The sequence below is a fragment of the Natrix helvetica genome (genome assembly GCF_964273705.1).
Source record: "Natrix helvetica genome assembly, chromosome: 7".
Classification (NCBI taxonomy): Eukaryota; Metazoa; Chordata; class Lepidosauria; order Squamata; family Natricidae; genus Natrix; species Natrix helvetica.
The window spans coordinates 66030361-66058280 of record NC_138558.1 but is presented as its reverse complement, the minus strand read 5'-3'; the positions used below and the strand labels follow the sequence as shown (position 1 = coordinate 66058280).

Genomic DNA, 27920 nt, shown 5'->3' with positions numbered 1-27920 from the left:
ACCTTCAAGGTCCCTTCCAACTCTGTTATTCTATTCCATTCTATCCTATTCCTATTCTATTATTCTATTCCTATTCTTTTCTATTCCTATTCTTTTCTATTCCTATTCTATCCGCCAAGCGCAGGGAGAGTCGCCAGCTTCTTTTCCTCCCAGGATATCGTGGCTTCCCTCCCCAAAGCAGCGCCCAGCTGAGCCGAGTGCCTCGTCTGGGAGGGGGAGGAGCGGCGCGCCGAGCGCAGCCTCCCAGGCCGGGCCCGCCCCGCGGGAGATTTAAAAGCGGCTCGGGGCAGAAGGGCCACTCCCGGGGCCGCGCGCGCGACAGAGAGAGATGGCGACTTTGATGGACGAGGCCATGGAGAGCTACGCGTATCCCTCGTACAACCCTTATTCCTACCGTTACCAGCCGCCCAAGAGCAAAGGCGGGCCGGGCGCCTGGCGGCACCAACACCAGCACCGCAACAGCTACTTCTCCGGCTACAGCGAAGCGGTGGCGGCGGCGGCGGCGGCCGAGTACTTCGACAACTACCAGCGGGCGCAGCTGAAGGCCATCCTCTCGCAGGTCAACCCCAACCTGACGCCGCGGTTGCGCAAGGCCAACACCAAGGAGGTGGGAGTGCAGGTCAACCCGCGCCAGGACGTCTCGGTGCAGTGCTCGCTCGGGCCGCGGCCGCTGCTCTTCCGCGCCCGGGCCCGCGGAGGCGGCGTCGAGCAGGAGCAAGGCTGCCCGGTGAGCGGCGCCGCGCGGCACGTCCGCTTCCCCCGGACCATCGCCGTCTACTCGCCGGTGGCCTCCCGACGCCTCACCACCTTCTTGGAAGAAGCCGAGCCCCGGGAAGCGACGCCGCCCGACGCCGCTCCGACCCCGGGCCCCGAGGGGGACGCTGCCGCCGCCGGGAAAGCCGAGGAAAGTGGCGCCGAGTCCCAGGAGCGGAAGAAGTCGGCCGGCGGGGCGGCAGGGTTGCCGTCGAAGCCCCAAGCCGGCAGCGCGGCCTCGGAGGAAGAGGAAAAGGGCGAAGGCGGGAAAGGCGCCCCGCCGCAAGTGGCTCCTGAGGAAGCCGGGCCGGAGAAGGCTCGCGTGCGCTTCCAGGTGCGAATCCTCCACAGCCCCCCGGAGGCTGCCCCTCGACGACAAGGCCCCCAGGAGCCTCCCCGCAACCCAGCCGGCTTGTTTCAGCCAAGAGGCGTTTCACCCGGCAGGGCGTGGGCAGTAAGCCCAGAGGGCGGCCGAGCGACGGTGCGGACGCCCATCAAAAACGGTGGGGAAGTCGGCTCGTGCCGTCGCGGCCGCCCTACTAGGTCCCGTCCCCCCGAAACGGTCCGAAACCGCCTCTGTGTAGAGAGAAACTACACGGGGAGAACCGCTTCGCTCCCCCAAACACGGAACGGAGATTCCGACGACCAAGTTTAGGCGGTCCCGGGGTTGTTCTTTCTTTAAGACAATGTTTCTCAACCTTGGTGACTTTTAAATCCTGTGGACTTCGACTCCCAGAATTCATAGCTGGCTGGGGGATTCTGGGAGTCGAAGTCCACAGGATTTAAAAGTCACCAAGGTTGAGAAACACTGTTTTAAGAACTTGGCTTAAAATCCAAACCCGTTTACTTGTACAGGGGAGTTAGGAAAAGAAAGGGAGGTAGGCAGAGAGGGACTTTTTCCCTCTGGCTGAGGAAAGAATAAGCCAAGATTGCCTTTTTTAAACAAAAAAAAAAGCTTTTTATTTTAAAGAGAAGTTTTATTGCAATTTTTTCCCCCATCATACATACTTTATGGACAGTGTGGACCCCATCTTACACATTGTATTTATAATCATAGTTTCGATATATTCTAATCTTCCCACTTTTATCAATATTAATCTCAGGGGAAAGAAGCTTTTAAAGAGAAACCAGGATAAAGATTCAGCTGTTTCAGACAATACTGTTTCAGAGGTTAAAAATACTAGAAGCGATTATTCTCATCTTCTAGCTGTAGTAGAATCCCTGGTGCCTTCACACCTTATAAACTAAGTTTAGCAGACTTCCTGGTTTATTTCTAGGACTCTGTTTGCATACCAGAGTAAGCCATGATACGGGTTTACTCATTTGCTTCCTAGGTGTGATTTGTGAATCTAGCCAGTGTAGTTTGAACAGTTTCTCATGACATAGAATAACAGAATTGGAAGAGACCTTGGAGGTCTTCTAGTCCAACCCCCTGCTTAGGCAGGAAACCCTACACCACTTCAGACAAATGGTTGTCTAACATCTTAAAAGCCTCCAGTGTTGGAGCATTCACAACTTCTGGAGGCAAGTTGTTCCACTGATTAATTGTTCTGCCAGGAATTTATTTAGGGCGTTCAGTTAAAGCTGACAATCTGAAGCAAACGTAAAAGAATTATTAACTGAAATAGATGCTTAAGACGCTTGCAGCATCCCCACAATTATGTGTGTTTGATCTGGACACTTGCCTCACATTTACAAGAGTTACAGTTTCCTGGAATCATGTGATCACCATTTGCCAACCTCCCGACACACAAAATCTATGAAGAAGCTGGCAGGAAGGTTGCAAGTCATAGTCACTTAGCAACTGCTCTGCTTAACAAATTAATTTTCCTCTCCCAATTGCCCCATAAGGTGAAGGCCATCTCTTTAGTCCTCTTCAGAATGACTATCTTGTCCTGTCTTGACTACCTTGGCAACTTTGAGGTTTGGATTTTAACTCCCACAATTCTGGTGGAGGAATTCTAGGACCTGGAGTTCAGGCCTCTTAAAATTGCCCAAGCTGAGAAAGATTGCTGTGTTAGGTGATTCCTTTGGTTTGTTGTGTTTGGGGTTTTTTTTAGTGTACACTGCACAGAACCCTATTATGAGTTGGGCAGCCCTAGAAATCCAGTAAATAAAAAATGAATACAATATAAACTTGCATAAGAACTGCAAATTTTTCTATCTGGGATTTGAAGGAGTTCCAGTCCAAGGATCCTACCAGGTCATTGGGTTCAGAAAAGATTCTGAATTTAGTGAATTTAGTGGCGCACTTGCAGTAGTATTCTTTTTTAACCTCTGTGTTTTCTAGTTCCTGGAGCAGAAGTATGGCTATTACCACTGCAAGGATTGCAATATTCGATGGGAGAGTGCCTATGTCTGGTGTGTGCAGGGCACAAACAAGGTAGGCATTCATAACTACAATCGGTTGGGTTAGTATTGGGCTTCAGTGTTTAGTGATGTGGTGTAGACCAGAGGTCCCCAACCTTTGGGTTGCTGCCTGCTATTGGACTGTGACCCATTGGGAGTCGGGCTGCTGAAGTAGCGGGGAAGCGTGTGTAAACTTCATTTGCACACACTTGGGATTTAGGTTGTGTGTGTGAAGCCATTCCCCACTCCCCCCACTGCCAAAGCTGCTGGCAGTCCATGGAACCAAAAAGGTTGGGGGACCCGTGGTGTAGTCCAGCAGTCACCTACTGGTATGAATGGTCTGCGAGAAAATTTTAGTGGTCCATAGAAAAAGTTATTTGTATTTTTTATTTTGCACTAAATCAGGGGCCCTCAAACTACGGCCCGTGGGCCAGATATGTGCAATGAACACTTGTATTGCTGCAGAGAGTCTCCCCCTTTGGGGTCTTTTTATGTGTGTCAGAGGAGGGCAGAAATTCCCACTTGGGGTCTGCTTCGGCCTCCTGGTGCGGGGTTTGGGCGAAGGCTGGAGGGAAGTGCTGCTGGTGGCAAAGAGCCGGAGGGTCTCGTTCCAGTGAGACTGCATCAGGGCCTGGAACTGGCTGACCATCTCAGCCCACTGAGCCTCCAAGCACCGGTACCTGGCCTTGCACTCCCTCTGCTTGGAAAGCCTATGCTTGTAGTCCTCACTGAGGTGCTTCTGCTGAGCCTCCTTCTTGGTCAGATCCAATTTGAACTGAGCTGTTTTGCCAACTCCTTCTCATGGTGGCTGCTTAGCTCCAGCAACTGCTTCTTGTTGGGGCCCTAAGGAGCCCAGGCAGGCAGGTGAGGAGTTGCCCACTGGGAGGGGAGGGGCGAGTAGAGGCCGGCAAGGCGCCCCTTGACATGAGTGACATCAAGTTGGCCACGCCCACCCAGTCACATGACCACCTAGCCACCCAGCCAGTCATTAGGCAGATCATATTAGTGGTCCAGGGGATTTAAAATGATGAATTTAGTGGTCCCTGAGGTCTGAAAGGTTGGGGGACCCCTGGTGTAGGCAACAAGCATCCTGATGTTCCAGCAGCAACTTTGGCTGGCATCTTTAGAGGCAAGCAAAGTGGTCTGCAGATAATGTTAGGAAATCTTCTAAATCAGTGATGGTGAACCCTTTTCGGCACCGAGTGCCCAAACTGCAACATGTGTACATGTGCGTGAACCGGAAACCCAAAGACCAACTGGCCGGCGCTTGCATGCCTGTTTTTTGGCTGGTTTGGGGCTGGTTTTGGGGTTGTTTTTTGGGGCGTTTTCAGGCCATTTTTTCTTTTTTTGCCTGAAAATGGCCAAAAGCGGCTTGGAAAATGGCGAAAAATGGCCTGTTTTGGAGGAGTTTTTGGCTGTTTCCAGGTCATTTTCTGGCATCATAAGCGCCGTAAACCAGAAGAACAGCTGGCAAAGGCAAACGTGTCTGTAAGGAGGGCTCTGCATGCTACCTCTGGCACCCGTGCCATAGGTTCGCCATTGTGGTCCTAAATCCTAGCATTGCCCAAGGTAGACTTTGTTTGCTGGAGGGTTGCTGGGGGATCCTCCTGCCCTGGAAAAAGATTACCTGAATTTTCTCTTTCTTACCACAGGTTTACTTTAGGCAGTTCTGCCGAACTTGCCAGAAGTCTTACAACCCATACCGGGTGGAGGACATTACCTGCCAAGTAAGCAGAGCCATTTAAGGTCGGAGGCCCATTGGGTTCCACTGCCTGGTTCCTCTCATTGTTTAAAAACAAAGGTATTAGAATCCCTTCCTTGCGACCAGGCTTCTGAAATGAAACCAAGTCGGAAGGACTCTAGTGAGGAACCAAGCAGTAAGTTTTTGCTCCCAAAAGCAGCTGTTCTGGTGTTTTAAAAATTATTCATCTCACCATGTGATGCTCTTTAATTCCATTGAATGTAAGTCTGCAGATAAAAAAAAAATTCAGCTGCCCTAAAATTAAGGTCCATGTTGATGGCTCCATTTAGTTTGCTTGACTGCAGATGGAAGTAGTTTGCTCCCACTTTGTGGGATTTTATTACTTCCCAGGCAAGCCCTGAGATTTCCTAGTAACTTCTCACCCAGGTACAGATCTGGTTTTATCCTACTTAATTTTGGGAAATGAGTCAAGACTGGCTGATTGCTACCAACCACTGCACTTATGGGTGGAGTCAGCTGACTGAATCCACCAATTAGTGGATTGGCATGTGACTTAATTGGTGGATTCAGAAATCTGTAAAACAAAATATCGGTAGATTCTGGGCGTGTTTGTGGAAGACAGCTTAGAAATATTTTCATTTTGAAGGTGTATGGATTTTTTGCTCTGTGAAGTACATTTCTGTCCTTAAAGTATGTGCTCACATTTGATAAACCTGTGTTAATATCTCATTTGGTGGGAATTCTGTTTTTAATGAATTGGGAATGGATAAATTAATATATTCCCAGTTAACCTAGTTTTTTAGACTGGTGGTATGAATGGGACAACGGAAAGTTGTGTATATCAACTTTAATATGGGGATTTTGAGCTTTAGTGTATCATTGGATACTTTATAACTTTCCTACATAATAAAATTGAGGTAAATAGAACACCTGAAGTCAGACTTCCTTCTTTGCAGGAATTCTTGAATATAGGAAGTACATAGTTTAATCCTCTTTTCCATATCAGTTGGTTCTTTCTACTGCCACATCCTTGACATATAAAGGCTCCTTCCCTCTTGTTAGGCCATCTGAGAGCAGGGAGAGATTTTGAGCTTTGTAATAACCATCTAGATGAGTGTTTCTCAGCCTCAGCAATTTCCACATGTGTGGATGTCAACTTCCAGGTTTCCCCAGACAGCATTCTAGTTGTTGACATCCATACATCTTAAAATAGCTGAGGTTGAAGAATTTAGATCACCAGAACATGTACCACTTCATTGAACCAGATGTTCAACAACAACTACTACTACTACTACTACTACTACTACTGTGTTTCCCTGAAAATAAGACAGGGTCTTATTTTCTTTTGACCCCGAAATAAATGCTTGGCCTTATTTTGGGGGGAGGTCTTATTTTTGACGTGCAGGAGACAGTGAGCATAGTCACCTCATGGCTGCTGCTGTGTTGCAATATTTTCAGGGTGGGCTTATTTTGGGGGAAGGGTTATTTTAACGTATGGCCTCAAAAGCCCGATTGGGCTTATTATCCGGGGGGGGAAACAGGGTGGTGGTACTACTACTACTGTTTCCCTTAAAATAAGACCTCCCTGTGTAATAAGCCCAAACGCCAAAATAAGCCCTCCCCTGCAAATAAGCCCTTCCTGAAAATAAGGCCAAGTGCTTATTTCGGGGGTCAAAAGAAAATAAGACCCTGTCTTATTTTTGGAGGAACATGGTACTACTACCACCACCACCACCAATAATATGCAATATTAGTCATCCAACCAAACAGTATGCCTACATGCAGAAAAACTGACCTCAATCGTATTGTCCCTAGTCAAAATTTTGTTCCTGCAGAATTCATATACAGATCCAAGTCGCTTGTATTTTCAGTTACCCTATTGCGTTTTTGTATGTCGATTTCAGAGCTGCAAGCAGACCAGATGTTCCTGCCCCGTGAAACTGCGCCATGTGGATCCCAAGAGACCTCATCGGCAAGATCTTTGTGGAAGATGCAAAGGGAAACGGCTTTCTTGCGACAGCACCTTTAGTTTCAAATATATTATTTAAGGAAAGGGCGTAGAGAAGAGTCCTCGCTGTCAAATTGTACCGAGGAGAAATTTTGTTTGTTTGCCCAGAGAGGGAAGCCTGCCAAGGAAGCGGAGATGTAAGTCATGATGGAACCAAACGTCTCTACCTCATTTGTTATAATTGCATTAAGAAGCAGGGGAATCTGCTCGGTGTATCCTGACAAACTAAATTTTATTTTGCTGTGGCAGAAGCAGTCAAAGCAAGCTCAGTCTTTGTTGTTATGCGGGAAGGAAATCGTCGTCTTAATTTTTTCATAGGAGAAGTTGCTCTAGACAGAGGAATGCACTGTGAGTCAACCTCAGGCAAAATACACAACTGTTATGGTAATGTTTCACAGTGACAATTGCCAATGCGGGCAAGCAAACCTTATGGAAAACGTTGTGATAGCACACTGTCGAAAGAACTCAAGTTAGGATGGAAAAAGCAAGCACAAATTGCCAGAATTCAGAAGTACTGAAGCACTGTGTTGTCTTCCAGCTGTCTCCAGCTGAGTAAAATGGCATAATTGTTTGGGTGCCAGGTTCATAGGCATTATTATGGATATGGGTAGAAGGGAGCATGATCTCAGCAACACACCTATGAAAGGAATTATTTTGTTGGTCGGTAATAATGCATTGCATAGATAATGCATTATCTGAAGTTTAGAAACAACTAAGATTTCCTTTGTCAATATGGTAATTTCATTATTTTCTTGAGCATAGATCTCTAATAAAGTGACCCTGATTATAATTGTGCGTTATTTCTACTTTGCTTTCCCCACCCTCTTTGCTTAATGCTTATTATGCATGCCAGTCCTAAATAAGTCATTTCAAGTTTAAATAAGTCATTTAAAAGTTCCATATAATATCACTGATTCCTTCGGTGCAAGCATTCTATAACTTGGAATGGACAACTATTCAGTTTTTAGTTTCTAGCAATGCTCAATTTAAGTGTGAGCAGAGGAGAGGAGATTATTAGAGTTAGTAATCAATAACTATAAGGGTTAGTGTAAGGTTAATGTAGTGTAAGTGTAAGGGACGTGGTGGCTCAGTAGCTAAGATGCTGAGCTTGTTGATCATAAAGGTCAGCAGTTTGGTAGTTCAACCAAGACAAATAATTTAATCAAGAATGTAATGCAATGTAACTGTTACGAAGGATTTGCTATTAGAATAGCAGTTATAAAGAAAAAAAGAAACACGTAGAAAAAAAAGAGAAATACACAAATTATCATCATAGAAAAAACAAGATATACAAAAATTACCACCTTGTCAGTTAATACTTAGTTGGGTAACCTTTAGCATGAATTACTGCCTTACGTGGTCTTCCCATGGAGTGAACCAAGTCTTTTAATTCTGCAGCTGTTATAATGTGAAACCAAGATTGAATGATTGCTTCTATTCACTGGATTTTGTTGCTGGCTATATTTGGCTATAACTTCATAGAATACAGATAATTGAACAAACTTTGTTGCATTACATTCTTGATTAAATTATCTTTCCATTGATATATAATTTTATGGTACCACTCAAAAAAAAGTTGTGTTATTAGCCATCAAGCCTCAAAAATACACTTTCCCCAACAGGTTTCCACAATTTTGGCCATTGCTGTAGTTTAAGGTATACATTAATTGACATGATATAATCCTGTTATTGCTAGCTGATAGTCTTTCCTGTTCACTCCTGTCTAGGAACTGATGGGAGTCTAATCATCCATGGCCTCAAGGCTTAAATAAAATGGTATCCTCTATCTTCCTTTTCAGGCAGAAAAAAAAAATTTAAAGAGTTTGATTGTAAGGGAGACAGTTGCTCCACTCATACATTATGATGAATCTCAGAATATTTCAGAGTGATGGAACAGCACGTCAGCTTTAGAGAAGTTGTTTGTGTGCACCATCATGAAATGAGCAAGAGATTTACTTCTGGAATTGTCCAGGTGGCACAAAGGAATTTGGCAGAATGGACTGCTCTTCTGTTTGGCAAAGAAAGAGGAAGTGGCATGCCAAGAATCCCAGATTGGCTGCTGATGTTGGGAGCAGTCTTCATCGTCTAAAGCAGTGCTTCTCAACCTTGGCTATTGTAAGCTATGATGATTTCAACTCTCAGAATTCTGGCTGGGGAATTCTAGGAGTTGAATTCCATATATTAAATCTGCCAAGGTTGAGAAACAGGTCTGGGGGCTGCATGAAGCATTAATCAATGTGTTTTGTCACACTACAAAAAAGTTGTTGAGACTTTGAAAAAGTGCAGAAAAAAACAAGATGATTAAAGGCCTTAAGACTCATATGAAGAACAATTGCAGGCTTTGGGTTTGACTAGATCAGGGGTGTCCAAACTTGGTAACTTTAAGACTTGTGGACTTCAACTCCCAGAATTCCCCAGCCAGCAGAGCTGGACTAGATTAAAGGACTAGGGGTGGCATGGTAGCAGTATTCCAGTATTTGAGGGGCTGCCACAAACAAGGAGGGTGTGTGTGTTCAACTTATTTCCCAAAGCATCAGAGGGCAGGACAAAAAATGATGGAAACTAATCAAGGAGGGAAGCAATCTGGAATTAAGGAGCAACTTTCTAACAACGATTAACCAGTGGAACCAGACATTGTTGGTGCTCCATCACTGGAGGTTTTAAAGAAGAGACTGGACAGCCATCTGTCTCAAATTGTATATGGTGTCCTGCTTCAGCAAGGGGTTGGATAGACCACCTCCACGGTCCCTTCCAGCTCTTCAAATGTGCTACCAGAATGCAAATGAAACCCATCCCTCCACCGATTTTTTCATTGCAGTTCATCTCTCTGGCTGACCTACATTTTGACTCTTGTCTAGAATTTTTGCTCTCCTACTGTTAGGTAATGGTGACCAATTTTCCCACTTTGTTTCTGTATAGGATAGGTTCTTCTAATTATTTTTTTAGGGCAGAATGAACTTGATTTATATCAAGAGTTTTGTGCCAAGGAGTCTTGACTGTTGGCAACTACCTGAGGACAAGTCCCTATAGTTTTCTTGGCAAAGTTTTCAAAGTGTTTGCCCGTGCCTTCTTCCTGAGATTATGTGACTCGGCCAAAGTCAGCCAGATGGCTTTGTGCCTAAAGCAGGAACAGAACTCTTTTCTGCAGCTGATGGCGCAGGAGGGTCCAGGAGTGGGTTGTTCTATCCTTATTTGCCCAAGAGACTTGAGTCAGAATTTAAGCCACGCCTCCAGCTTCCCCTGCTGATATCCAATTCCGACTCAGTCTTGCCCGAAAAGAGATGTAGAAACTTTTGCTGTTAAGTGATAATTGGTTTTCTTTCCTAGAATAGTTTTTTTTTCTTCATTTCTTTCCATTAGTTTGATGTCACTATTGGATGGAAGGTGTTTGAACTTGGCTCACAGGTTCGTTCTTTCCACCTGCTTGTGTTAGAGTAGCAAATTGTATGGGCTAGATCCTGCTGGAGGTCCCAGGTTCCTCGCAGGCAAGCTACTGGCTGGGCCGGCCACCACGGCTGCAATCGGAGACGTTTGTAGAGCTGCAACGTGCATTTCCCCCTCATCTTTCATTAAGCACTATAGATTGGATGCGTTCGCATCTGTGGAGGCATCATTTGGGCATAGGGTGCTGTAAGGAGTACATGCGCCCTCAGGTACCACGAACCAGTGAGTTCCCGCCCTAGGGACTGCCACTTTGGTATGTCCCACTCCTGGACCCTCCTGTGCCATCAGCTGGAGAAGGAACGTTGGTCCTACCTGAACGTTCTTCTCAGCGTGGCGCAGGATGGTCCAGGTCCCACCCTGGTTATTGTTTTTGGTTAGGTCCAGGTCCCTGTGGGCTACTAATGCTGCGGGCAGGGCCTGTTCTTCTTTCGTTTCTCTAGTTCAGTGGTTCTCAAATAGTGGGGCGCGCCCCCCTGGGGGGGCGCGAGGCTCCGTAAAGGGGGGCGCGAAGGCTCCCTTTCCATCTGGGTGCAACGGCGGCGAAGGCGAGGCATAATATATCCCGCCTGGAAGTGGCAGCACTTCGGACTGTGGATTTTCATTGGAGCCGCGGGCTGGAGCTGTGCAAGAAGCCTGCTCGGGCGGGGGTGGGAGGGAGGGAAGCATGGGACCGCCCATCTTCGCCACCGCGTAGCTCGCCTCCCCGCCAGCAGCTCCACCGCCAGCATTCCGTCTGGAAGCGGAAGCGCAACAGCCGCTGTTGGGGAAGGGACAAAGGGGCGGCGGTCGCCCGATCTTGCCACCGCCACCCCTTCGCCCCTGGTAATGGCGACTGTTGTGCTGCTGCTTCCAGCTGGGATGCTGGAGGAGCTGCTGGCAGGGAGGGAGGGAAGAAGGGGAGGAGGGAGTAAGGATAGACAAGCAAGAGGGAAAGAGGAAAGAAAGCAGGAGGGCAGAAGGGAGGTGGAAGGAAGGAAAGAAAAGCAGACACGCCGGAGGGAAAGAGGAAAGAAGGCAAGCAGGCAGGAAGGAGGCAGAAGGAAGGAGGGAAGAATGGAACTGGAAGGGAGGCAGGGAAGGAGGGAGGGAGAAAGGAAGGATAGGAGGATAGGGAAAGAAAAAAGAAGGCAGGCAGGCAGGAGGTGCAAGGAAGGAAGAAAGCATAGATAAGCAGGAGGGAAAGAAGGCAGGCAGGCAGGGGGAAAGAGGAAGGAGGGAACTGGAAGGGAGGCAGGAAGGAAGGGAAGGAGGAAGGGAGGGTGGAAGGAAGGATAGACAAGTAAGAGGGAAAGAGGAAAGAAAGCATGTGACTACGGTGGGAGACGAGGAAAGACCGGTGTGCTATGTTATGCAGAGGTGTACTTATAACAATTTTATAGACAAATGATACTATTTACAGTCGCGCGGGGGGGCGCGTGAAATGTTTTCTTCCTAGGGGGGGCATGACAGAAAATAATTGAGAAGCACTGCTCTAGTTGGAGCTGCGCCTCGTCGGAATTGGGGAAGCTGGAGGCATGGCTTAAATTCTGACTCAGTCTCTTGAGCAAATAAGGATTGAACAACCCACTCCTGGACCCTCCTGCGCCACGCTGAGAAGAACGTTCAGGTAGGACCAACGTTCCGTCTCCCAGTTTCTAGCCTGATGCCTACACCAAACCGACTTAAAATCACTATTTTTTCCTTGTCCTAGTAAAACCACTGGATGTTTGCTCAATTATATTATACTTACCAGGAATAGAGACTTGCTTCAATGTTAGAAAGTAATCACTCGAGATACAATGTGGATATTTGCTTTTTATGTTTTAAAAATTGTGTAATTTAGGTCAGTGGCCCCCAATCTTTTGGACACCAGGGACCGGTTCCATAGAGAAAGGTTTTTCCACAAACTGGAGGGGATGTGATTTTGCATGCTGCCTGCATCCCATGGATGGACCTTTGTTCCTTTGCACGGCCCGATTGCTGGCATGCTACGGACAGGTGCCGGTCCATGGGCAGGGTGGTTGGAGGACCCCTGATTTAGGTCATTTTTATGCAGCACTTGTGCAAATGTTTGTGAAAACTGGTATGCTATTAGGGCAACTCAAATTTTGCATACACTGAAAGTGAGAGCAGGATTTGGTTTTGAACCCTTTCATGGTAAAGGTCTTGTTAATATGTTTAAAAACTCTGTAAAAATTAGGAGCAATGAAATTAGCATTCATAAGTGGCCAATACTACTCTGCCAATTAAACCATACAAATTCTATTTCTCACTGTTTTGCAGAAGTCTCAGATAGGAAATGGGCATCATGAGTCAAAATTACTGATCCAGGCAGCTGACACACTTTTTAGTCAGGGGGGGGCCTGAACCAGAGGGGGTATTCTGCCGGTTTGCCCCAGTTCGGGCAAACCGGTAGTGGTGGCGGCAGGAAGCTCCACCCACCCATCCAGACGTCATCAGGGACGATCTGCGCATGCGCAGAAGGTTCTGCACATGCACAGAAGGACCGCATGCAAGGGGCCACTCCCAGTTCCAAACCAGTAGCAAAGATTAGAGCAGGGGTGTCCAAACGTGGGAACTTTAAGACTTGTGGACTTCAACTCCCAGAATTCCCCAGCCAGCCATGCTGGCTGGGGAATTCTGGGAGTTGAAGTCCACAAGTCTTAAAGTTCCCACGTTTGGACACCCCTGGCTTATGAAATGTAATCCAGGAACATTAGAAAAATAACAATTTTGTCATGACGAATGATCAAGCTAGGCTCTCAAATTAACTTTTTTCTTTTAAAAAGGTTAATTCCTAAAAAGCCAAATATGATGTGAGGCTCCGGAAGCACCAATCCCGTTAATTGTTTTGGAAATGCTTCCTTCTCCACTCAAGTCCTTCAGCACCGACCACTGTTTTGCCCTAGGCATGTACAAGTCTCTTAAATGCCACGCAGGGACAGTCTGTCTATATGCATACTCCACGGTTAAAAATAAAGGTTTTAAAAATAAAGTATTAAACGGCATTAAACACAATGTTATATCAAGTATTCACCACCAGATTGCAACCCTTAAATTCTTTGAGAAAGTACACAAAAGAGTAGATTGACATTTTTATTTGAACAAGCCCCCCCTAAAAAACAAACACACACACACAAAGAAAGGAGAATGATAAAATATGTAAAAATTATACAACTAAAAACTACATGTATACTTGTAATGGGTTGTTAAATAATTAAGAACGCAACCTAAAGTAACACAGAAACTTCAAAATAATTCAATTTTACCAGGATAAAAAAAATGACTATGAATGCGATATATATATATATATATATATATATATATATATATATATCTTGTTAACAAGAGTTTTGAAATAGAACAAGAATTGTGTTATCCGTCCAACAGTTCTGTAAATAGAGAGTGCCTTCAATTAATGCATTTCAGCATAACTACATATTTAACGGGATCGATTTCCCCAATGAAAAAAGCCCACGCTAACTCTTCCGTGTTTTACTCCCTGGAAACTTGTTTTATTTTTAATCACAGTGCATGGAGAGAGACATAAAATATTGGGGATTCAATTGGTTTGAATAGAGGAATTACATTCACCCTTTTTGCTTCATTAAAATGTTTTTTTTTTAAAATGGAATTCAGTTACTTTTATGCTGCATGCTTGGAGAAGGAATTACAAAGCTGACTTTTGGGATCCGTAGGCTGCGTCCTCCCCCTGTCAGTCCCCGATGCCTTTGCTTAAAAGAGAAATCATGGAAAACATGCCTGCTTAAACTTTCTCTTGAACTCTGCGGAACAACAGATATAAACACTGTCCTATCTTGCCCCCCACTCCCTCCCTCCCTCCCCCCCCAAGCCGTGAACACTATTCTCAAATAAAACGTCATTGAACATTTATACAAAAAATACTGGTTTTTACACTATACAATTTCTAGAATATGTACAGAATAAAATAAGTTATTTTTTTTTCTAGTGAGTTCTGAGGGACAATAGGCATCTTTAATATACATTTTTAAAGTCTCTGCAAGCAGCTACTTTTTGGTTAGTTATCAGTTATTTTGTTATAAACACTGATCAGAAAACTGAGCAGCATTCCAAACCAGTTAGAGATATATTATTCCTTTTTTTAAAAAAAAACCTGGATAATTCCAGTTTTAAATATTATTAAACTCCAGAACATTTACAGACTAGGAATTAACGCTAAAAATATATACTTTTTTCCAAAAATAATTTTGCAGTGCTTTTTTTTGGCATGCTCAAACTTTATCAAACATCCATATCCTCAAAATATGATTGGATAGCCATTCATTCCTACTCACACGCATAAATTTTATCATTACAGGCAAAAATAGAATAAATTGTAAATACAATATTGATAAATCAGTGGATTTTGCAGTCTTTTATATTCCGGTATAATACAGCACATTCCTCATGACACTGTCAAAATTATGAATTCAACATTATTTGACTATTTACTGTCTAAAAGCCAGAAAGTTTTCACAGGTCTTTAGCCAAAACATCCACTGTTCATTTTAGCCTCATTTCACCTGCTTTAATTATCTCCAAGTTAAGAGGCTATTATTGCAACTCCATGTACTTTCTGTTTATGATGGAAAAAATGCATTTTATAGGCATTGCTTTTAGCCCTTTTCTCTAATGCAATTTTTTAAAGAGTTCATATTACTGATACTAGGTTAAAAAAAAAGCATTAAAGATGATGTCAGCTGTTTTGAGAACTGTTACTATGCTATGCAACTTGTTTCTAGAAAAGCTCTTCCCTGGAGAATAGAACAGTTTCATTTGATATGAAAGGTGCTTGATAAAAGGGACTCCCTCCCCATTTTTTAGTGGTCTTCTGAGGTTCAAAATCCTGTACTGAGATTTCTCACAGCCGTGTGTTTTGCAAGAAGCTGGTATGACTGCACCACATGCAGGGATTCCCGGATCTCTAAATTCAGTTCCATTAATTTTGAGCTGGCTTCTGACATATCCTGTTTTGAGCCAACTATTGCAAAACTGCCAGTTTGGCCAAGGGTCTGGTGACGGAAAAATATGTGCAAGAGGGTTTGAATCGGATCTTCTTCGGAATCGCCAAATATGTCATTGGGCCAAATGCACCTGGGGACACAGAAATGAAGTTATTAGTCACCGTTCTTATCAAGATCCAAGTTGATCATCTCTATTCCAAATTAATGTGAGGTTGACTCAGCCTTCCATCTTTCGATGGTGGGTAAAATGAGGACCCAGCTTGTTGGGGGCAATAGGCTGACTCTGTAAACCACTTACAGAGGCTGGAAAGCACTTTGAAGCAGCATATAAGTCTAAACGCTATTGCTGTCTAAGGTTTCCTATGGAGCTATAATTCCAGGCATAATTAATATGAGGCCCCTGCTAAAACCCACCCATTTTCCAAAAGTAGACGAAATGACTGCATTGCATATTACTTGTGGAGTACCTGTTGCACTCATTGAGATCACTGAAAATGTTACCTAGTTGGGTCATGAAACATCTCAAGAAAACAACCAAGCTCACAGAGTGTCACAGTTCAACCCCATGTTCTCTTCTATTGGTATTAAATGTTATCCTTTAATGATTCGATTGCTTATTTGTACCTTAGGATTATCATTAAGTGTTGTACCTTATGATTCTTGATGAAGGTATCTTTTATGTACCCTGAGAGCATCTGCACCAAAGACAAATTCCTTGTTTGTCCAATCACACTTGGCCAATAAAGAATTCTATTCTATTCTATTCTATTTCTATTCCTATTCTATATCATTATTTTATAGCGCTCTTCTATTCCATGGACCCAGATTTACATAAGTCCTTGGTTGAGACTCACTCCCAGTTGCATCCTTTCCAGGTAAGACATGTTAGCAAAAGGCATTTGGCAGTACCTGAACGCTTTGACCTGCGCTATAGCAGAGAAAAATTCCTTATTTCGCAAGGTTTCAATGAGCGAATGGATGGCTGTCTCTGTGCTGGTCTGAGAACCTTCTGGGATATCAGTGTCTTCAATACGGCTATAAGAAACAGACTCAGCCGCTTCTTTCAGGCAGGCTTCCAACTGAGCAAGCTCTTCTGACATGTTTATCACCTAGGGAAAAAAAGGAGTGGTACATGCATTTTTGATAGCAGAGGCAATTTCCCCCCTATTCTGTGGCAGCTTTGGGCAGAAAGTATGTTTAAATAATCTGTTTAAGCCGACATGAGAAATTCAGCTACCACAATTAAATATTGGTTTACGTTCTCATAAACACCTTAAGCGTTTACAGTGGATGCTTAGGGGCTTAACTGAAATCTGATAAAGCTGGATGAGGATCGAGTCTCAAACTGATTAACGTTTAACAAATTTTAATATGAATTTGTATTTTCCAACTTTCGATAAACTATCAAATTCTGTATTTTTACTGGTTATCAACCGCTTTTGAGTGCACACTTGAGCACAAAAGCAGAATGGATACAATGCATAGGCATCCTTATTAGCCTATTTAGCCTTTTAATTCAGCGATGTAATTTTTAGCCTTCAGTCTTGTAGTAAAAGCAAATCTCCAAGTTTCAGTGGCATTTTCTTTACCTCTGCCTCTTTTTTCACTACATTCACTTGGCTGATAAGTTTACAATAGGCTTGAAATAAAAGGAGCAGCTGGAAATGCAGCTTATACAGCCTCCGACACAGCTCTAATTCCTGTAAATAAAAATAAAATTGTCATCGGAAAAACAATATATTAACCAAAGAAGCGACAAAGGCATACAATTTGTAAAGAGCAGAATTTGCAATATAAAAATAGTTATTTGCTTACTGCAGAGAAGAAAGGTTAAGATAATAGAGGAGGAAGCTAATCAAGTGCTTCTAGTCATTGGTGGATTTTGAATTAAAAAAGTAAATATTTTCTTGCTAGCTACGTAATAAACTTTGGCATTTAAGAAGGGCAGCTATTTCTAGCAAAGAGGAAGGGATGTTGATGACATTTCAGAAATGCCATATTCTAGCAGGGAAAAGTTGTTTGTATTATTTTGGGGGATCTGTCACTTCTAATTTTAGAACAGTGGTTCTCAACCTTTCATTGCACATCTCATCAAGCATTCTATCAAATAACGTCCATCCTACTGATATCTGATCCCAGTTATTCCCCCCACCTCCCTGAGACTGGCATTCATTTATTTACAGGCAGTTCTGGATGTGCCACTTGGGAAATGGCACGCAACATTTCATTTTCTCCCTCCATCAGATCAGAAATGAAAATTCTTGCAGCCCTGACAGAGGAAGAGAGGAGACAAGCGAGCAATCCATTCAAGCACAATCATGATTTCCTTTCAAGCTTTCTTCCCATCTGTCCCAACCCCTCATCTACTATCCTTCCCTAGATCCCTCTTCAAAGCGACTTCCCAGTGGAGAAGAGGGATAGGAGAGGGGGGGGAAGAGGAGAGAAAGGAGGAGTGGAAAGGGGAGAGAGGAGGAGAGGAAGGGGAAGTAGAGAAGAGAAGGACGACAGAAGAAACGAGGTAGGGAGGAGGAGAGAGGGAGAAGAAAGTGATGGATAAGGTACAAATATGGTGTATGGAGAGCAGAAGAGCCGATAATTGTTTTTGGGAGTTGATGGTAAGACGAATTGATGTAAACATTTAATAATACAATATGATGTTGGCTATGTAATAGTATACATGTGGTTATATGTTATGAAAATGAAAAAATAAACTATACAAAAAGCGACTTCCCAATGGCAAAAGGCAAGAGACGTCTTCTTGCATGGGTCTTCTTTCCTCTATGGCAGCCATGCAGAGGTGGGCTGCTGCCGTTCGGACGAACCACTAATTCCAATCAGCGGATGGGCCCGCCCACCTGCTATCCCGTCCTATATAATCACTGTGTGTTTGATTCTGCGCATGCTCACATTTTTGGTTCTGGGCTCTTCGGTTGTTACATTATGTGATGCCCACCTCTGCAGCCATGGCTCCCAACAGGTCGCCTCCAATCAGGTGATCATGCACCATGGTTTTGGCCTTATGGCCAAGGCCTGCAATTACAGCCTGCTTGGCCAGGTGAGGAACACTTTCTCAAAATGGCAAGAAGCCGCTGTCTCAGATACAACCAACACACCAGGGCACTATCTCATGGGGAATGAGGGGGAGGAAAAGTTTTCATCCTGCATCTTCAAGCATAATGGATCTCGCATCTCACACATCTGTCCAGGTTGCAAGGCTGCACAACGACTTAGCCCCACCACAGAAGGTCAAAGGCTCAAATGGGACTGAAACCCATTCGCCACTTCGTTTCACCCGACAAATGTATTGAAGCAGAGCTGATGCTGGATCCCAGATCACACAGAGAACTATATAATAATTTGAAGTGAATCCAAGTTAGTCCCCCAAATGCATGGGGGCTGAAGACAGGTTGGGTGAGGACCTTCTTTCTCCAGGCATTAGGCAAATGAATAAAAAGGCCCAGGGATGCCCTGTCCAGTGCCTTGAAAACCAGGTTTTCTGGGACAGTTGGCACGTACACTGGCATATGTGGGCTCTGCCTTGCTATGAAATGAATTGCATTGGTTGAGAACCACTGCCCTAATCACATTTCAATCTATTGTATTGCAAATAAATATATTTCTATACACACACATAGACATACACACATACAGGATGTAGCAAAAACCAGGCCCTGTATATAATTTACTATATGAATTAAATGTTCAAATTGGTTGCCATTTCCTTCTAAAGGCTTCTTCACCCTTTTGACACATGGCCTTTGAACATCCCTTGTGACTGGCCATGAAGATTTTTGATGCAGTCTGTATATTCTTCACGTTTTGATTATTTTAAATAATAATTCAACTTCAAGGGTAATGAATTCATGGACAGAAGCGTAGTATCAACCTGTATTTGCATATTTAACTGCATTAGTGGGTATGACTTAATATGGATTTAAAATAAATAAGCAAAATTAACACTGGAATAATTTGCTACAGCTACAATATTCTGCCATCTAAAAAGACTGCCGAAGAGTTAGAATTATAGATAAGCAAAGCAATTGTTATTTCCATAATATTCTATAATGGAACACTGTGATATCACAAATGGACATAAGACAAAATGAAAGCCAGTTTGGTTTCTGGCATAGTTAGTTATTTGATAAATCAAGAGCCATCACTTACTGCTAGAATTTCCAAATGCTAAGCAAGAAGGTGTGCGGGTCACAAAATACAAAAAGGAAAAAGATCAAGAATTAGTAGAGAACTTCATTTTCCATGGGTCTCAGAATGCCCCAGATATAATTAAAGGGGGAAAAAACTTCCAAAGAACGGTTTAATGCATGTATAAAAATAATACAGAGTATTTCTAGATGATAGAACTGCTGGTTGTACTACTTGCTTTGTTATCATGCAAAATGACCAAAACATAATAGTGACAAGAAGGCATAGATTAAGTTCTGATAATGAACGGAGAGAAAAGAAAAATGGGGATAAATAGGTTCAAGCGACAACTGTGAAGGCAGGCATCAAACCTCATGCATTTAAAAGAACCCCATGAAAAGTACTCATATAGGACATTCCTGGAAAGATGTTAATTGCAATATCAATGTGCTGAAGTAGAAGGAATGGAAAAACACAGGACAAAATTTCTGCAAGGAAAAAAGGATCAAATTCTTACAAGAAAAAAAGAGAGTATGCCTCCCGATTGTTCTGATCATGGCTTCCCAAAAGCATGGAGCAAACTCCTCGTCCCGAAAAAAAACCCTTTTATTAATTGACTGTGAATTCTTCTCATTCACATCCAGCAAAGTCTTTCAAGGGAGGATTTACAGTCACAGACCTTATCTGGCTTGGAGAGCTGCCAGGCCAATATCTGCAGAACTTGGCAAGGAGTCTTTGGAGAGTCACGAACCAATTAAGCGAACTAATTGTCTCCACTCCTCTTTCGCTCCTCTTTTATTTCCTCTGGGAGGGGCCATTCATCATCCACCTGTGGCCTTACTGCTAAGTCGACCCCTGTTCTTTAGCTTCTTCCCTTCTTCTTGAAACTCTGCGCATGCGCACACTGGGAACAAACTCCATTGTTCGTCTGCCTCACTGATGTCTGAAGCAGCAATAATGTGGGGCTGCTTCCTTGCCTACTGTGACCCAATCAAGCAGGCCACGGCCCAGATCTTCCTAACGGTGGTTCTATGCTCAAGCTGAACAGAAATACGAACTACTTTTAGATCTCATAGCCTGAAAACAGAAGCTGGAACAGGGCTAGTCAGTATCCTAGAGGATGTCTAGCCCAGCTTTAAATCTTTTTGTCAGAGGGCTTCTATTTTATATCTGAGGGAGAGGGAAAAGAAATATTCCAGATTCACAGAAGTGGAACATGCCATTTATGCCAAGTCTAACAACTTCAGACAGTGCAAGAATCTAAACAGAAGCATGTTGGACAGATTACTGTCTAACTTCGGCACGAACACATAAAGTGCAGGGGGTCCCATTGCTTCTTCTGGGTCACTAATTTGAATGATCAAGTGCTCTTATTGCCAGAGAGCCTCCCCCACTCTGCCCACTCAGTATTCAGCTAGACCAGGGGTGTCAAATCATGGCCTACTGGCCACGCCTGGTTTAGCAAAGGGGGAAAAAGTCACGATATATCACGTGATGATGCTGTGATGACATGGGTTTGACACCCTTGAGCTAGACTCTGGACTCCTTGAAACGTACATTCTTTATCTGGGAAAGAAAAAAGCTATGAACTTCTGCATAAGGTCCTTTTCAATGTTTGAAGAGCACTACTACACTCTCTATTTTAGTCTTCTCACTGCTAAAAATGCCCAGCTCTTTTATAATATCTTCACTTGACTTAGTTTTTAAGTCCTCTGATTATCTTCATCCTTCTCTGTGTTACAGTTTCTCAGTTCAAAGTAAACTCTTACAGTTACTTTAATGGGTAGCTGGGAAAGGCAAGTGTTTCAACTTTCTACAGATTGTTACTTACTAGCATCTACATTACCAAGAAAAAAATAAAAATAAAATCTGTTACTGTTTAAAATTTAACTCTCTTCTTAGAGCCACCTTCCAACTTCTTAATAAAGAAAGAAAGGAGAGTAAAGTACACCAAAATCTAAATCTTTTCTTTAAAAAAATGTTTGCTTCTTTTCCAAATCTGGACAAGACAAATCTTCTTAGACGTAGTATCTGAAAATCTGAGTCTATCCACCATTCAGAATCAGTTGATTTTCCAGATGCAAAAACAACTCTGGGCAAAAACTTAAAGCAAAAAGAATATAACAGCTCCCATGGCAATGCTATTATAGTTGGCAATCAGCTTTTATCAAATAGTTTAAATCAAACCACCAATACCCTAGGAATAGCATTCGTGTAATCATTGGTTCTAAGAAATCTGTGTTTTCTACTATGGATAAGCTCTTTACAAACACACCAGATCAGATTTTCATTGTCCAAGTAATTATTTTTAATATTACTTTCCAGATAGGTCATAGGCATACAACCCAGGACTAATTGGATTTGAGGCAGCCTAGCTTCTGTGCCAGAAAAGCTATTTTATCCGATGAGCTGATAAGCAGAATTACCAAGTTTCTTCCTTGCAATAGCAGCTTCATAACAGAGAGAGGAGTCTTTGTACACTGATTCCATCTTTCCTGGTTATCTGTTCAGTGTTATTAGACCCAGACCCACAAGCTGCCTTTTTTTTTCTTTAATAAGAAGAATCCATTATTTCCAGGCCAATATTTAATATGTTCTAAATTTCCCGAGAGATATTTCCGATAGCTAAAATGAAAAATGTTACTCTTTAACCTGATGTGAACATTAGGACGTGTGCATTCTGCAGCATGTATGGTTTTATATTTACGCATGACATAAATAGACGCAGTGACTGGAAGCAGATTCCTACCTGAGCATCTGTAGTAGCTCCATGAATCCCATCATCTGTACCAAATGTCCTTTTGCAGTCTTTTAGCCACTGCAAAATAAAATAGAAGCAAGTTGAAAGAGACCAAGCGAAATCACTGATGCCTATATCAGCCCGAACACGGAAAATAAATTTTGCTTGAATCATAGAATGTTCTAATATAACGTATACCTTTAAAACTATTGCTTTCTATAATATACCTTGATGTGTAATTTGAAGTGATAAAAGAAAGCAACATGATTGAAATAGCAATACATCATCAAAGAGATAAAATCTACTCTCTTTTCTAAATATAGATTCAGGTATAAAGTCCAGTCCACCAATCACTAACATTTTTTAACCCTAATTCAACGAACAAGCTGTGATTTGTCAATTCGTAACACTCAGCCATTATGGGTGTGTTCTGATATCTTGCTAAACCTAAAGCAAATCACACTTACATGTAGTGTTGGATGAGAACCAGACAACTATGGATACACATTTAGGGACAGACAAACTATATGCTTATAGCACCTACTCACAGCCAGTGACAGACAGTGAGGAATGTGCTGTAATTCACAAGCTGTAATGCAATAAAACTTAATTGTGTTTTAGACCAAGTTGAAGGCAGCTCTATGCCAGCAGAATAATGAACCTGACTCATGATTATGACTTTTTTTTTAACCTCTGTACACAAGAGAACAAAAATCTAATTTTTCATCAGTATATTTAATTAGGGCTTTTAGTAAGTGAATTAGGACTGTGCATTTTCTTCAGAACAAATTCAATTTTCTAAACACCAACATGTCAATTAATGGCATAGAGCCCAACTTCCTTTTGATATTTTTGTTTTTGTTTTATTTGAAAAATAAAACAAAATGGATCCTGGATCTTCTTCATTTCCTCCTTTACCACTTCAGGTGTCAAGTGGAATCACAATAAATAACCCTGAAACCTGAGGCCAGCCAGTTACCCCTGCCCAAAGTATTCCAAAAGGACTCCCTGGATCCCCCTTTTATTCTTCTATACTTCTAAGAAGCACATGGGGGCAGGAGGGGAGAAGAGAAGCACCAAAGCGCTCTCCCTTTCATCACCTGTATAGGATAAGGACCGACAGGAGGTCAAATAGGGTTGAGTCTATAAATCTTATTATAGATTCACATTCACCCCAACTGTGGTGCATTATCAATCTTGCTCCTAATATCTGCTTCTCATTGCCCAGAATAAAAAATATTTTTGTCTTTCACAAATATATATTAAACAGACTGCAATTTCCCCCACAAGATGAATTAATTCTTATCTGTTGCTGTATAGGCAGTCCTCAACTTACAACAGTTCATTTCATGTTACAACGGCACTGAAGTGACTTACGACTGTTTTTCACACTGGCGACCATTGCAGCATTCCTGTGGGTCACCTGATCAAAAGTCAGGCACTTGACAAATGACTCATATTTATGACGGTTGAAGTGTCCCAGGGTCATGTGATCCTCTTCTGCGACACTCCGACAAGCAAAGCCAATAGGGAAGCCAGGTTTACTTAACAACCATGTTACTACCTTAACAGCAGCAGCGATTTACTTAACATCTGGCAAGAAAGGTTGTAAAATGGGGCAAAATTCATTTAACAACTCTCTCGCTTAGCAACCTACATTTTGGGCTCAGTTGTGGTTGTATGTCGAGGACTACCTGCATTCGTTTATTATTAGTCTCCAGAGTTGACTATAAAGGTGAAAATTAAATGTTAAGGGAGGGGGGACCATGTAGCCCACATGCTCCTTCAGGCAAGGGGGAAAACAAGTTTTTACTAGACCAAAGTAGAATCAAAAGAATAATAAGTTCCTGAAACAATTTTTTTTCTGGGGTTTATTGTACGTTATTTTGCTTTTGCATAGCATCCATTATTCAGAATACCAGAATATTGCAGTGCCACTATTTTTTTAAAATGCTGTTTGATGGACAGGCACTTTAATGACCTCTGTCTGTCATTCTAATGCAACAGAAACTCTTAACATGAGTTTTCTATAACAAAGCTGTCAAATGCTGCTTATGGTGACAGTTCTGTATTCAGCTTGTCTTTCCCTGCAGTATCTGTGAATGATTAGGGCAGAGCAAAGGTGTAAGACAGTTCAGAGCATTTTTCTGAGACAAAGGAAGCATTCAGGAGACAGCCATCCAAAGTCAGTTTTCTTCCAGAAAATCAAATTCTGATGCTGAAAATGTAGTTGCTCCACGTTTGTTATATTTGAAAAACCCCATCATTGTACCAGATTAATTCTTTGAAGTTGCTTAAAGTTCTATTCCTCTTGAAATGCTACTTTTTAAAAGAATTTTATTGTTTTAATGTTCATTTCTGCAGAAGTCCTAGTGGATCCATTCCATTTCAAATGTGAATATATGCCATATGGTCTTTGACCTCCCTCAATTTACACACCACTGTAGGACAGTCCAGTATATTATTTGTCATTTAAAATCCCAATGATCATTAACTTGTTCAATACAGTGTAATAGTATCCCCCCAAAAAATTAACTACCTGTTCAGCTGCCTCTCTTTTAGCATTGTAAGTATCCAAATGTTCTTGAAGCTCCAGAACACTGAATTTCAATGTTTCTAGTAAACCACAGGACATCAACTGTAATACAAAAAGAATGTTTAAAAACCTTATTAATTAATCCCATGTGAAATATAATATGTACTTATTTACATTTTTAAACATTTGCTATAACCTGACAATATCTACTAAGATTAATGAAGTAACTCTAAAGATTAAGGAAGTCACCGGAATTGTTTATATAATACAAATTCTATCCTTTGTTAATATCAAATCTATAGCTCTGCCGGAAATAATTTTTCTACATGGCACATGAAAATACAGAAGTGTACTTCTAAAAAAAGAACTATCTAGATGAGATGCATCCCTTTGCTAAGTACTGTTACTAAAGAATTATCTGTTAAATGATGGATTAAATATTTGCATGCCAAATATAAAAGATTCAATTCCTGTAATAACAACAACGCAGGATACTGAACTTGTATAGAAGCAAATACATAAAATGTTGATGTAATTTTTTTTCTCTTGCAGATAATCACTCTGCACAAATGAAAGTTTGCAGATTCCATGTAAACAAGCTGATAGCACAGCATGGGCTTGTTTGGAGTGCTAATGAGTAGCTTGGCAATGCAATGCAGGAACTGGAAATATTGCTCTATCATTTATTTGCCAGTATTTCATTGCCCAAATGCAACTTCAGATGTGTATCTGCTTTACAAACCTATCATTACCCTGAAGGTTACTGGAAAGCAGACTGATCTAACGCCAACCATCCCATGAGAAGAATCAAGACCCAGAAGTAATGAATAAGTAAAAGCCAGCTACTACACCCCCACCCCCACCAGATTAAGGTGCGTGTGCAAAGAATACCAAGCAATTTTGAACCTTTATTTTCTAGATCCATTTACTTGGCATCAAGGGGCAATAATTTATGTCAAGAGAGATAGGGAGAAGACAAGTCTGTTGATTCTCTTGATTTCCAAAATCATGTGTTTCCAATAGAAGAGAATATATGTAGCTCAGGATTCAACTGTGGAGTTCTTGATGCTCTCTCCAAATTTGGTTGTTGGCCTGGAGACATTTCATCATCCAGCTAGATAACCTCACCAGTGCTAGTGAATTGCTCTCTGTTTATATATGAACCTGCCAAGGTTGGTAGGGTGTAGTTTTCTCCTTGGTAGTTTCTTGATTAGGGTATTGTTTTCAGCTTGTTTGTCTGGTATAAATCCTTCTCTTAAAAGCAAATTTTAATTCAAAAGAATCGAAATTAAATACAGTGGTACTTCAGTACTCATCATTAATTGGTTCCAGGCAATGTGACAAATACTAAAAATTAGTATCAAACAAACCATGTGACCCTGGGGAGGACTTTTCCTATGTCAATGACCTTCCTGGCATGGCCGATTTCTTGTCTGTTCTCTGTGGCCAGCCTCTTCTTCCTATCACACGTTGAATACCAAATACACGACGAGTACAGGGACAACATTTTGCATCAAAACACATTAAGTACCACATTTGATGCGCTTTGAAGCAGTTGAGTACCGAGGTACTACTAGATATTCAGATGATTGTGAAATGAAAAATCACAGCTGTCTTAATCTATCAAAGGAACACTAAATATAATAAGCAAACAGTAATAAATTCAATTCGCAGAAATTAATTGTAGTCCTCCACTTGCATCTATCCATTCAGCAACTGTTGAAAGCTACAGTGGTGCTGAAAAAAAAATGGAGGTATGACTGATCCTCAAAGTTCTAGCTGTTGCAGCATCTCCATAAAACATGATCACCATTTGCAACCATCTCTGCCAATTTCTCACAAGCAGTCATTGGGAAAGCTGGCAGGAAAGCTTGTAGGTCACTTTTGGTAAGTTGGTCCCATTGTTTTTTCTACCACCTGCAGAATTCCCCCACATGCACACGGTCTCTGTCGGCCCCCTCAAGGTCTTCGGTGGCCTCCCCCCACCCTCCATTGCCTGGGACTCCTGCCTCTTCCTGCTTAATGACCTGTGAGGTCTGGGGTTATGATGGCAACCTGGACTGCCATCGCTAAGTGACGCTGTCAGGTGATGTCACACTTTACGACTGCATCACTTAGCAACGGCAATCCCAGCTCCAATTGCTGTTGTAGCTTGAGGACTACCTATAATCGTATGGGTACAATATTAAGGCTGTTTTTTATTTTATAATTTCCTTCCTTTCCAAAGTTCATAGGAAACTTTGCAGCCCAAACTGCATCTTACTTATTAACAGCCTTGGGAGAGAGCTAAATCTTTCAAAAATCTCTACTAGGAGAGAGGGGAAATTCCTGAACCAGCCAAGAGATGGAATTGACCTACTGAGTAGAAGCCATAGAGGGATATTCTGCACAATAACATTTTGTTGCAATTCTACTTGTGAGAATGTTTATAGTTTTGGATAAAAAAATTGTGTAGCTTTTTGAGCTCTAAGCTACTTGTGATATTATGGCTGAGAAAAACAAAACATGAAAATCTCAGAAGCAAAAAAAAATGTAATATTTCATTTACATTACAAAAACATAAATTAATAATTTTTGAAATATATTTAATACTAATGGAGTTAACAACTCAAAAAATTATTTTAAAAAATTATTAGAACAGATAGAATTTTGAACACTAGAGAGGAAATTTGATCTGTGATCTGGAGAAAACAAATATTTTTAGGGGGCTTACATATCGTATCTCCATTTTAAACTCTTTGTGTTGCAACTAATGATGTTTTTATATATATACTGTATATGATAGGAAATTTTCTTGGAAATGCCAAAATAAAGAACCTTTGTAGCTTACTAATAAGAGTCACTAAACAGAAAAGTTAGCATGTAGATATTAGATATTACCGTTTCAGCATCCACAAAAACAGTTGGGCATTCTGAATACGTTGTCATAACTTCCAATGAACTTTTAAATTTTGTTCCAATTCGTTGCAGATTCTCACCCAGAAAACTGACTGATTCATGTGTTATGGCTCCAAATCTCCTCTGAATCACCTAAATACAATAAAAGAGTGTTTGCGTGTGGAAAAAATTTACAGGGTTTTACTTATTTTATTGTAGATTCTTTAATATTTATTTTCGGCTTAGCAGCCTAACCCTAACCCTAAATTTTATTTTATTTTGCTTTGGAAGAAACATTTAAAAGAAATGAAAATTAGAATTGCACAAACTCTCCTGTTTTGCTCCTCTCCCACAAATATTTTATTTGGGCAGGAGGCTGCCCTATTCTATCATAACTGATGCTT

General features: G+C 42.0%; 2 protein-coding genes across 5 annotated transcripts in view; one reads left to right on the top strand and one right to left on the bottom strand.

Moving 5' to 3' along the window:
- Window positions 1-284: 284 nt before the first annotated feature.
- ZAR1 (zygote arrest 1) lies at window positions 285-7602 on the top strand. The gene is made up of 4 exons (XM_081959168.1): window positions 285-1087; window positions 3044-3136; window positions 4755-4829; window positions 6709-7602. The coding sequence occupies exons 1-4, from the start codon at window positions 329-331 to the stop codon at window positions 6850-6852; spliced, it is 1071 nt and encodes a 356-aa protein (XP_081815294.1). The 5' UTR covers window positions 285-328; the 3' UTR covers window positions 6853-7602.
- A 5710-nt stretch (window positions 7603-13312) lies between these two features.
- FRYL (FRY like transcription coactivator) overlaps window positions 13313-27920 on the bottom strand; it is a 205934-nt gene continuing 191326 nt past the window's right edge. For 3 of the 4 annotated variants that reach the window (XM_081959286.1, XM_081959283.1, XM_081959284.1), the window contains exons 57-63: window positions 27520-27669; window positions 24643-24741; window positions 22113-22181; window positions 19385-19402; window positions 16810-16920; window positions 16130-16329; window positions 13313-15350 (exon numbers count right to left, since the gene is read on the bottom strand). In XM_081959286.1, the coding sequence (XP_081815412.1) occupies window positions 15095-15350; window positions 16130-16329; window positions 16810-16920; window positions 19385-19402; window positions 22113-22181; window positions 24643-24741; window positions 27520-27669 (903 nt within the window). In that variant the 3' untranslated portion in view covers window positions 13313-15094. The remainder of the gene's footprint in view (window positions 15351-16129; window positions 16330-16809; window positions 16921-19384; window positions 19403-22112; window positions 22182-24642; window positions 24742-27519; window positions 27670-27920) is intronic. The other variant, XM_081959285.1, reaches the window with a different exon arrangement.